This window comes from Danio rerio, chromosome 11 (genome assembly GCF_052040795.2).
Source record: "Danio rerio strain M-AB ecotype USA chromosome 11, GRCz13ab, whole genome shotgun sequence".
Taxonomy (NCBI): domain Eukaryota; kingdom Metazoa; phylum Chordata; class Actinopteri; order Cypriniformes; family Danionidae; genus Danio; species Danio rerio.
Window position 1 is genome coordinate 23,841,797 of NC_141031.1, and position 13,016 is coordinate 23,854,812.

The window sequence follows — 13,016 nt, forward strand, 5'->3', positions numbered from 1 at the left end:
ACAATTGGCTGTTTTAACCAGAAGGCAGGACTTCCTTTGCTGTGGTGGTCATCCTAAGCATTACACTTGTCCCATTCATAGTAATGCGAGTGAAGTGTCTTTGCATATTTATAGTGTTTGGTCATATTAAGCCTGCAGAGCACACTAGTCAATACGTTGTGCTGGATAAAGCGTAGGGACCCAAACAGATGAATTCTGACCAATGAGAGGACAGTTGTGCCCCCACATGATATTCATAAACACATTTTGGTGCACTTTAAAATGCTCAATAGTGAAACAAGAAAAGAACAACACTGTAACAGATTAAGAAAGAAGTAAACAATCTACAGGTCACAGAAAGGGACCAGACTCCAGTCATACAGGTAAGTCAGTTCAGACAAAATGTGTACTTTCAGCTTTGCACATTTGTACACATCATGAAGTTTCAGCTGCTTTTCCTGGAAACAGTCATTAAAGTGAGAAATTTGTTCCTTTACAGTTGTAGAGTGACAACTAAGAACAGTTTTGAGATGCGTTTTGTTTTGCTTTCTGTTTTCTTTTAGCTCAGAGATCTGGGCTTTGTGAATATAAATATTTTGGTGCAGTCTGTATTCTTTTGAGGTCTTCACGGTCTGTTGGTTTGAGGGTTTTTTTCTCCACTGGCATGGTAGGGGTGACAACTGAAAGGCTTAAAAAACAGAAGATTTATTGTTAGGTTTAAAATAATTAGTAACACATAAACATTAGCGCTTGCAGTGACAGATCATACCTTTCTATCATATTGTTGTTTTTCTGTAGTTCCCATGCCACAGCCTCCATCTCACTCTTTAATCTGGTCATTCTGAAAACAGTTTAAGTCGTTTATTAGTTGGAACTGATAAATGCTGCATCTCTTTCATTCCAATGACATACTTGAGAATCATGTGCTCTTCTTTTTTCTTTCCATCCACCACCTCGGCTTTAACTGGCTGCTGGACAGCTCGATGCACAACTCTTTCCAGAACCTGCAAAAGTGGAGAAGAGTGTGGTCATGGATAAGATTCAACTGCACCTAAGTTATTCATACACACCAACACCACCCAATGTATACTTTATCTGAGAATTTATCCTTGTCCAGTGTCTGCTTTTCTATAATAATTCCACTTTAAATGAGAAGTGATGGTAGTACCACAGTTTAGAACATTTTCTAAATGTATAATGAATGTGGGAAAGCTACAAAACATAGCTGTAGTCCAGTGTGTGTGTATCTGTGTTTATGCTAGCTGAATAGCAGTGAAGAATGGTGAAGCGATGACCTTCCTAGCCGATCACAGTCATATCTGTTTAGTATGTCAACACAATGGTCAATCAGCGGCGTTTAAGTATGTGCTCAACAATTCCCAAATGTTAGCAGTATATGGTCATCTTAAAAATTTCAGTATCGATGGGTAACGAGGCTGATACTTTTGAAAACCCAGCATCACCAAACTGATTTTCTCTCATCAAAAAGTCACAGTTTGTACACAATACATTTTACTATAATTAGATCAATTTGACAGCATGAGCCTGATGTCTTTATTTATTTATTTATTTGATACGGACACCACAATTACACTCTACAACCAAATGCATTTGTTTAAGTGCTTTAGCAGCCTTGCTATTTCTCAACACCTGTCCACAGGAGGCTTGACAAAATTAAAATAAAATAATAACATATACACAACATTTTAATTCTTTACATAAAATTACTGAAGGCAAAAGCAAAGGTGGCATGATCAAACAAACTAATAGGGGACTATTTTATTTTTGCTGTTTTGTTTTTAACCACTTTTTAAGAACACTATTAAAAACATTTATATTACTTTCTGATTTTAGGCTAACAGGTAACTCATTCCACAGTTTGGCTCTCTTAACAAAGAAAACAGATTGACCAACTGAGGTCTTACACTTTGCCACTAGACAGTCACCATTAGCAGTCGCTCGTGTGACTCAGTGAGAGATCTGATGCCTACTGATTAAATCTGAAAACAGCACTGGAACATGATTATTTAAACATTTAAAAAACAATTTAAGATAATTAAATTTATTAAACTATTGAAACTTAAAAAGTTTATTCATTCATTTTCTTGTCGGCTTAGTCCCTTTATTAATCCAGGGTCGCCACAGCGGAATGAACCACCAACTTATCCAGCAAGTTTCTATGCAGCGGGTGCCCTTCCAGCCACAACCCATCTCTGGGAAATAAAAGGTTTATGTTAACATAAAACATCCTAATGATTTCATCGCATAAGCTTTAAGTCCATAATTTTAACTGCTTGTTTATATGTCGAGTCAACAGGCATCAATGTAGTTAAAGAAGCTTGTGATCACGATGTAATGCAATATGTCAAGTGAGAGAATATCATTGTTTGCATGTATAATTTTACAGTTTGATATGTTTAAAAATCTTCTAATGAAATGAAAACGGTTTAGACTTGGCTTAACCCACTTGCTAATATTCTTAACATGACTATCAAATTTTAAATGAATGTCTTGAGTTATGCCAAGATGTTTAAATTCATTTACTTCTTTAATACCTTTTTTTTTTAATCAGCACCTCAAATTTATCCCTTACAGGTCTATTTCTTATAGAGAAGCACTCAGAAACAGTTTTGCATGACATTTAACATTATAAAAGAGAGTCAAGCCATCTTGAAATATGTTGCAAAGCCTGGGTCAGTTACTCACCTGCCCGGCAAGGTGTTTTATAATAAAGTAACAGTCCATAATGCAATTACAGTGAGTATGTGTACATGAATGTCAATACTTTGATTTTAATATTTTAAAACTCTGATCAAGAGTCTACCATGTAAACATGATTTTTGATTAACTTAAAATCTGATGACCTAAACAGAAATCGTATTAAGATGTGGAGTTTTCCTATTTTAGTCGCATTATTGAAGTGCAGTACAGACATGTAAACACTTTAATCAACCTATCACCGTTTTGTTTTTGCAACATTTTGTTGTCAGAGGTCTGACGACAAATGCATGTTTTTGGTACGAGAGGGAAACAATGATTCCCATTGAGTAACTCAAGAGTTTTTTTGTGGGGGCATGAACAAAAAGTTAGTAAATGAAATGGCCTGTTGCTTGTGAGAAATTAACTGCAGTAGAGCTTTTTCGCAACATTAAAAAACGAAATGCCCAAAATCACATATGGTAAAGCTGTTGTTGTTGTGTAAAACGCCAGAGGAAACTAGCATCGAACATGCTATAACATGCAAAATTCGAAATGCAACTCATGTAAACACTTTAAACATATTATTGTCTTATTCAGATTAAGGCAAATAGTTCAATTAGCAATGTCCATGTAAACGTACTCACTGTCTTTGCTTTTTCTATGACTGATTAAAATGTGAAAAAGAAATCTGCATTCTAATATGGTCTATTGAACAAGTCATACAGTATATGGCAGTGGGTTTTAGTACTGTAACTTTAGTTTTGAAAAAAAAAAGTGAATCTGTGAAAATACTAAATCTTCCTAACCTCCGCAACTAGTCTTGCCTGAATAGGCCTTAAGACAGATTGTATGTGTGAGAAAGAGAGGACTGACCTTGTTCTGCAGGATCTCATGTGCATTCAAATCCTGAATTCTCTGCAGCAAAGTATCTTTGAATTTGTCTAGATGTGTCTGCACCTCATACAGACCCCTGCAGAAACAACACTCACAGTCATCTGTTGCTCTTAAAAACTTTCGCTGCACTGACAAAGCCCATAAAAGTATCAAAAATCATTGTTGGATGTCAGATTTAAGTGAATTTAGGGATCTGCACTGTAATATAAATGCTAAAGTCATGTTAGAAAAACCAATAGCCCATAATTTTATCACTTAATATTTATTACTTTTTTCTGTTGCTATGCACTTGAGCAAGGCTGGCATTGAAAAATCACTTAGCGACTAATAGTGGGATGTATTCATACATGACAGGTGTGGTTTGATTAATTAGTTAGTTTAATTAATTCACTAAAACATGAAATCAACAGGGACAAAAGCCATATAAACAAAGCGAGAACAGGACATGAAGTCACTAAATATGATCCTTATGCAGACAGAATGTTTAAAGATACCCATTTGGTCTAGCAATAGGAGCTTCTGTATGTTGCCTAAAGCAGTTCAAAACAGGTGTCGGAAATGCTGCCTCCTTGCAGCTGACTGTTTTTGTGTAGTGGAGGAACTCTTTGTGCTGTTTTGACTCGTTTACGCATTTTATAAACTCAGCATCAGTTCTCAGCTGATAAAAACACCTGTTCGCAAACATGGCGCGGATGTTCAGGCAACCACATTGCACATCTGTTCGGGATGTTTAGTGAGTATTTTTGAAACATTTACATTATAAAATATTTTTATTTTGTATCTTTAGGTTCTGTCTTAAGCTAAGTCAAAACAGGACTACAACAGTTATTTCAGGATTCAAACGGTCATGAAAAACCTGGAAAAGTCATGGAAATTTTAAATAGCAATTTCCAGGACTGGAAAAGTAAAAAAAATAAATAAATAAGCCCACACAATTTGTCATGAAGATTTGTTTACAGGGTTCCTTCCCTTTCATGGACACCAGATTCAAGGACTTTCAATGACTTTTTTAATCACCTATAGTTTTAAATTAAACATTGTAATTCACACCTCCAGCATATGTAGTGCCATGAAAGTCCTTCCTGTACTTTATGTTTCACTTAAATTTAATATTCATTCATTCCTTAGTTTTCTTTTTAGCTTAGAACCTTTATTAATCTGGGATCGCCACAGCAGAATGAACCGCCAACTTATCCAGCACATGTTTTAAGGCAGCAGATGCCCTTCCAGCTGCAACCCATCACTGGGAAATATCCATACACACTCACAAACATACACTACGGACAATTTTAGCTTACCCAATTCACCTATACCACATGTTTTTGGACTATGGGGGAAACATGCAAACTCCACACAGAAATACCAACTAACCTAGTGGGGGTTCGAACCAGCGACCTTCTTGCTGTGAGGGGATTGTGCTATTCACTGCGCCACAGTGCTGCCGTAAATTTAATATTTACATTAAAATTTCAGAGCAATGATGATGTTTCTAATGTTTTATTTTTTAAACAGTCATGTTCAAAGAACTTTGATAAAATTCGTTGAGTTCTAGACAGGTAATATTCAAATGTGGTTTCTGAAATATTGATAAAATGCATTCTTTCTCATAGTTCTTGTGCAAGATCTAAATGTAAGATTTTTAAATTAAGCATTACGTTTTTTGATTCAGATATTGCAGCACAGTACAATTGTTGAAATAACACTATACACTTTCCATTCAAGCACTTTCAAGATCTTTCCAGGGCTTCAATTTATATGTCTGAAATGCAAGTACTTTCAAGAAGCGTGGGAACCCTGGTTTAACAAATATATGTATACTTGAATAAGTTTTAATTGATAATATTGATTAAATTTGTTTCAAATGGAATAATAAATAGTGAGTGACGTTCTCTTTGTTGAGTTAACAAAATCAACTCGTTGTTTGAGCAGTGTTCCTGCTTCACTGTCAATTAAAATGTCATGTCCAGAAACACATCTCTAACTACAGAGGTAAGACACTGTGAGTGCTAAAGGTGGCCTTGTGAGGACACAAGCCAGCATTTTTTAAATATGTTCACAGATAGCAAGATAACAGTTCACTTCAGATGCAGTGAATGCAAGTGCTGATATTTATGTACTTTAGGATTTTCTCCTTATTTTTAAAAACAAACTGTAGCAAATGTATTGAAGCAGAGTCTTATTATGAATTATTTGTGTAACCTATTGACATTTCTGGCATTTATCATCACCTTTATGCACAATTTCAAGACAAGATATTTGTCAATGGCACTCTTCCTTGGTATTATTTGCTAAATTTGAATTTCTTAGGTCAAACTGGAATAAAGAGTTTGCAAAATAATTGCAACTGCTCCATTTCCATTCTCATCCGTACAAGTCTATTAATGCTGAACGGCGCCATCTAGCGTGTTAATTGTTATTCATATTAGCATGAAGTAATTTAACAAATTGAATTGAACGCTATTAAACTGTTAAAGACTTTAAAAACTTAAAAAATAAAATGTATTTTCAGAAAATAGTTGTTTTTAGGATTTAGTCTCTTCCAGTGTTTAGTCAAGATTAAAAAGGATTAAAGTTTTTAATTATTAAAGTTATGAACTGTTTGTCATGTTTTATTTGTCATTTTGTCAAATGAATACATTGCAGTTGTACATCATTTATTTCTGTCATCTGTTTTCATTGATTTTAATAATAACAGAATTATAATGACAATAATATCTTTATTATTAGAATTGCAGCAGCCTCTTCAGTTCTTCTCTGTGCTTGGCATGTTCTCACATTACTTTACTAGCATTGTATAAGCATTGTCTAAATATTGAATTGTTTGGCATTATAAACTAAATAGACTGTCATGAATTTTAAAAATATTCTGCAATAAATTTAATTCCATTTTTTTCTTAATTAACATGTACACATAAACATTACATGAAACATTTGGTGTTAAAATATGACTTGAATTTTAGAAGTAAAAATGTGCATGTTTCAGTCGTTATCTTTCATGCACCAATATAAAAATATACACTCCAAAAATGACAATTGCTGTTTGTTCAACCTACGTATTAAAAATAAGCTGAAACAACACAATTCTCAATGTTTTTTTTTTTTGGGACAACTTAATTATGATCAATCAACTTTAATTTGTAAAAACTAATATGTAAACTTAATTCCTTCATGTTGTCCCAACACAAATCAGTTGTTTTTTGATTGATTTGTTTTTACAGTGTATACTTCCCGTGTCCTTCAGTCATTATTGGTGATTAAAAGGTGTATTCTTACTCAATTTACCTGCTACACCTGTCTGTGGTATTCAGAACATCCAGGTACTTCTGAAAACAGTCATCCTTGAATAAACTCTTGAACTTCTTTAAGTATGAAGACAGATTCAACCTAAACAGAAAGAAGCCAAGTCTCAGTTCAATTACCCGACACACATTGGACATGCTCCTGAGATACAGTACTTACTTCTCAAACTTGTGAATCTGTTCGTCATTATAGCCGAGCTCTGGGACAGAATAAATAAATAAGAGTCAGAGGAAGATTTCAAAATGCCAATCCAACAATAGAGTTATGGTGGCTCCAGACATGAACTTATTATTCTTCCATCTTTTTCTTCTTCGTAGGCTAATTTCTTTATGCATCTCCTCCTTTACCGTTCAAGCTACAACCACCAAACTAACACCAGACCTCTAAACTGGTCTGACTCGGTTTGCTTTGCCTTATCCAACTGATCCGACTTACGGTTTTCCGAAAACTGATCCGGAAAATTCTGAAAAGTCCCATTGACTTAACATTGGATCAAACTTCACCTTGACTTGACCTCATAACTTTCCACCAGACTGTCATACAGACTTAATGTTGGGCTTATTTCACTCAGACTACCAATCTGCCAACTTCTGATGACTTTTTAACCTACTAGCCACACCAGAGCAACCACTTACAGCACCTTAGCAACTGTTCCATAGACTTCCTTTGTAAAAACTGCCATTGACTTTACATTGCTAACAATATACTAATTTATACTAGCAACATGTTAATTCATATAAAATTTATGCTAACAACATACTAAATCATGTTAGAACCATGCCAACAACATGCTAATTTATAGTAAAGACCTGCTAGCAACATGCTATTTTATGCTAAAACCATGCTAGCAACATGCTAATTCATACTAGAACCATGGTAACAACATACCAAAAAAAAATCAACATTGTGCACTGGAAAGACCGAACAGCCAGTGAATCTTCAACCACCAGTGGACACCGCCATTGGGCCAACTGGATGGACCTTACATTATTATTACTATAAATATCTTCATTGTGTTGCTTTGGAGTTTGTTGATTTTTACTATTTGCTGCTTCTCTTCTTTGAGGCTGGCTACGCCTTGCACCTGCCGCTAATTTGAAGGCTTGTCGCCTTCAAAAGCGGAAGCTGAGCATGTGTCAGGGTGGCTCTTGTTTTCCAGCACGTCTGACTGATCCTCCCGATCTTGTCTCTCTTGAGAGTATGACCCATACTTGTTGAGAATCTCTGCGTATCTTGTACTGATGAAAATCTGAAACTTCTGTGCGCGTCGAGTGCAGCCGCTGCTGAGGAGTCATGCTGTTGCCGTTTCTTTGATTTATGCTTGATTTATTCTATATCTGTTTTCTCTATGGTTTATGTTTTGTGTATGTTTGTTTGTTTGTTTGTTTAAGTAATTGTTTTGACTGAGAGATATTGTTTAATTAATGATTTATATTTTTGTTGCCACCTTAATTTGATCGGACACTTATATTTTGGTCTCTAAATAAATAGAGAATTGTATTTCTAATTTCCGTGTCCTTTTATGTTGCTAACCCCTTCCCTAGACGAGCCTTAAAAAACTGGGGTTCGTAACACTTTCAGACGAGGCTTTCTCAGGCCACCATAAAGTTTGTCTACCACCTTTACTTTTCTAGTTCTGTGATGATGTTATGAAAATCAATTGTTTTTATAATACAGATATTAAACAATATACACACTTGAAAGTATTTGATTATAGTATTAAAAAAAAACAAGTGTAATTGTATTTATTTTTCAAGACATCCTGATAGTGTGTTTGCTCAATATAAGCTGTATTTTAGCTGACTGGATTCTCTGCAGAGTCATATCTAGCATTATCAATGCAGCCAGGCAGAAAGGAGGGTTTTTATTCCTCCGTCTCCATGCTTGTCTGTCTGGAATGGTCCTTGCTGTCAGATAAGGAAGCACAACACTGCCTCCTCTACTCGCAGCGGGTACGAGCAACACGCTAATCTCACTAATCTCAGCACTGGCTCCACTCATCAAACTCCACGTCCAGCTTTCTCGCAACTGATAGAAATGGGTCACTGATATTCTCACATCATTTAGTGAATTTTTGATGTGTCCTGAAACCATGTGACTAGTGGAGAGGGTTCTTTAATAAAAACTTGAAAGCTATAGCATAATCAGTCTTTTGATAGGTGTCAAGTATTCAATTCATCCGTATTTCTATAGCGCTTTTTTTCTAGTGTGGATTGTGTAAAAGCACCTTATCAAAGATGAAGGAAAAAGAGTAAGAGCCATTATATGTCCAATTGTGGAACATTCCAGCAGTTACAGTAAATATGCATCTATAATTTGTGCTGTGTGACATTGTGGGAGGTAAACACACATCCACTTACTTCTTGTCTGTCTGTCCCTGAAGTACTGGAAATGTACATCAACAATCTGCGACAACAAAACCTCCATCTTCTGAATGCTGCATTGAAGAGAAAATGTAATTGAATTAATAATGGGATACATATTAATGAAGTCATTATTTATTTTCAACAGTGTTTATTTGGTTTATTTACAAGCCTTTTGACGTTCTAGACCCTGAAATAGTCCTAAATGATTTCTTCTCTAAAGACCCAGGCTGCGTCCGAAACCGCCTACTAAGTAGGTACTGCATTTGAATTTAAAGGTACTACTTGGCCGTTAGAAAAGGATGTTCTATACAGTATGAATGTGAAAGTATGAATGGAATTCGGACATTCTACTCGGCTCACATACTGACTTTAGCGTACTTTTATTTTAAAAAATATTTATTTTTATAGTGTATTTTTTAAATTCTATATAGGGGTTTAAATATAGTTAAAATATTTTGTTTACCTTAACAAACTTTTTTATTATACTCTATAATTTATGCATATTAATCAACTAAAATCATTTTTGTATGAATTAATTAAAATGTATTATTATTATTTTTTTATCCAATTCTTTTTTCGCTTGTGTGTTTATCTTTAAACAAAAATTATTATTGATCTTATTTTTAACAACTGACATTGTTCGTTTACTTATTACCACAATTATTATTATTTTAGTTAGCTATGAACAGGAGACTGAGGCTACAATTTGCACAGGCTCACCAAAACTGGACAGTAGAAGACTGGAAAAATATAACCTGGTCTGATGAGTCTTGATTTCTGCGACATTTAGATAGTAGGGTTCAGAATTAGGCGTCAACAACATGAAAGCATGGTGAAAATGACAGCGAGTTCACTGTACTCAAATGACCTCCACAGCCACCAGAACTCAATCCAATAGAGAACCTTTAGGATGTGGTGGAACGGGAGATTCGCATCATGATGTGCAGCCGACAAATCTGCAGCAACTGCTATCATGCCAATATGAACCAAAATGTTGGAGAAATATTTCCAGTACCATGTTGAATCTATGCCACAAAGCATTAAGACAGTTCTGAAGGCAAAAGGAGCTCCAACTCGGTACTAGTAAGGTAAAATAAAGTGTATACCTAATAAAGTGGCCGGTGAGTGTATAATACATATGATAATTCGTTTAAAACTCACCCTGGAGAAATTTGACTAACTGCATTATTTACTAGCGATATTTCTATTTAAATTTCATTTAGACTTACAGCACCCCAGTTTGACACGCTATTTTATATATTTAATAATATATATAAAGCACGGTGGCACAGTGGGTAGCGGTCTCACCTCACAGCAAGAAGGTCGCTGGTTCGAGCCTTGGCTGGGTCAGTTTTTGTGGAGCAATCACAAACTGGGGGTAATTTGCGATCGGTGGAGCGATTTCATGAGGAAGCAATCATAAAGTAAGGAGCGGGGAAGGGGGGCAGGGTGGAGCAACAACGCGGGGAAGCCTGACTGAGGAGCGATTACAAACTGAGGAGCGGGGTAGAGGGGCGTGGTGAAGCGACGACGCGGGAGGAAGCGTTCACAAACTGAGAAGCGATCACAAACTGAAGAGGGGGGTTAGTGTTGTGTAGCGACAACGTGGATCCTCCTGATCACCAACTGAAGACCGGGGGGGGGGTTATATATATATATATATGTATATATATATATATATATATATATTAGGGCTGTAACGATACACGATATAAAATCGAAATCGCTACACTCAGATCTACGATCCTGTGTCGCGGTGTGATAAGGGAGAATCGCGACACACCCCGTGACCACCTTTCCAATATCGTCACGCGTGCCTGCAAAAGTTGAGCTAATTAACACTTTTTTTCGTTCGACATTACAAGCACTGCTCCGATTAAGCCCTCGCAATATTTAGCCGGGAGAGCTAGCACGGAGCTCTTAGTAAGGCACCGTCTGAATGTGTCAAGAATATCAAAAACAAAACCAACTTAACCACGCTTGACAACCGACAACGTCAGAAACATTGCCAATGCTGTCAAAGCGGCCGGATTTTAAGCGCATATACGATGATTTGCTCACACTGTTAATGTGGCTGCGCAGAGAGGGATGGGCATTCACCAGATGTCAGGTAACAGCGCAAACCTTTCTGTAACCGTGCTGTGCGCTTTCTGTTTGAACCTTTGAGAGTGCTGACTGACAGGTGCGCGATAGGCTACTTGAGGTCAGAAAACACGACGAAGCTTTCAGTTAAAATAAACACAGTTTCTATAGTTATACTTTATTTAGAGATAAAGCTATATGGCTCTGCATATAATCACTCTATCTTGCTGGAGTTTATAGCCGTTTCGCTTTACTTCAGGACGCATTAACACCGCTCTGAAGGTCTAATCGTTGTTTTAAGTTATCCAGAGCTGTATGAAAATACAAATCTTGAATATCACAATAGTATTAAATATTACAATTGTAACAACACAGACAGCAACACTTTTGCACAATCGATACCCAGCTGATTTAGTCGTTTCATAAGAGGACCGCGCCTCTCCTTTTTTCCTTGTCAACATAAAGGCAGAGGTGCGCCTCGTTTTCGGCCACTTGTTTAACTGCAAGGCATACTTAATTTGCGGGACGATAACGTATAACCCGTGCCTACAGACGCATTTGCTAAAGAAGCAAAATGGAAGAAGAATATTGCTGTTTGATACAGACCTGTTGATACTAAACCAGCGCTTATGTTGACCTGGATCTGCGTAATAAACGCAACAAATAGGCTTTAATTTTTATTTTACAGCTTAAAGCATGTACGCAGATCAATGCAATATCATATTTAAACAAACTGTTAACAAAAAGTCTACATATGCGCGCGTGTTGTTGTCTTTTTATCACGCAGTGCGCGCACTTGAACCGCGAGGGAAAGAGAGGAAACCATAAACTATATCAGGAGATAATCTTTAAAATAATGATTTCTATTAAAAATGTAAAAGGTTTTGTGATTATAATAATAACAGCGGGGCATTAAATAAATGCATATTTCCGTGGATCAAGCAATTTGAGGAAGTCTGCTATTTTTATTTGACGGAAGAAAAAAACATATGATCGGAAAAAAACAGCCTATGCCGGTTATTAAAAAGAATCAGTCAGTATTTTCGTTTTGTAATATAAATTAATTATTTAAGTGAAAATAATTTAGGGCAGTTCTATTTATTTTATTCATTTTATTTAGATTATTCTGCTCTTCTGTTCTAAACACTGCAGGTGCGTGAAGATGCTCTGTTGTTCTGTTCCGCTATTAATATATAAAAATAAATCAGTAGCCTATTTTAAAAAGCAATATTTAATGTGTCATACACAAAATAGACACGTCAATTTGTTTAATATAAAATTAATAGTAATCTGACCAGTTAACCGTTAATAACCGATTAATGAGCAGCGTTTGTCGGTTAGCAAAATTAACGAAATGAGCATCCCTAGCTATTTAATTTACTTTTTCTATGTAAGAGAACTTGATTGAAAAATAATTTTCAACATGCTTGAACCATCTACACAATGGAGTTTAGTTCTGTTTGGTTTTTCAACAGTATTTTGTTACAAAGAAAACAGAAGTGATATAGCTTTGGCTATTTATTTATTTTATATATGGCTATTTATATTGTTAATAATTTGCATAGTTAATATTGTTCTTTTATGTTTAGTTTATAAAGATTTTTCAAATGTTATTTAATTAAATTGTTTTAAAAATCTTTTTTTCCCACCCCACACGAAAAAAAAAAAAAAAATCGTGATACGAATCGAATTGTG

The 13,016-nt window shown here is 35.6% G+C and overlaps 1 protein-coding gene across 1 annotated transcript in view; it reads right to left on the reverse strand.

Annotated features, from left to right (window-relative positions):
- Positions 1-537: 537 nt before the first annotated feature.
- ikbke (inhibitor of nuclear factor kappa B kinase subunit epsilon) overlaps positions 538-13,016 on the reverse strand; it is a 34,316-nt gene continuing 21,837 nt past the window's right edge. The window contains 8 exon segments of the mRNA NM_001002751.2: positions 538-626; positions 629-667; positions 749-820; positions 892-983; positions 3,553-3,649; positions 6,856-6,957; positions 7,033-7,072; positions 9,234-9,310. Of these exon segments, the coding sequence (NP_001002751.1) occupies positions 605-626; positions 629-667; positions 749-820; positions 892-983; positions 3,553-3,649; positions 6,856-6,957; positions 7,033-7,072; positions 9,234-9,310 (541 nt within the window). The 3' untranslated portion in view covers positions 538-604.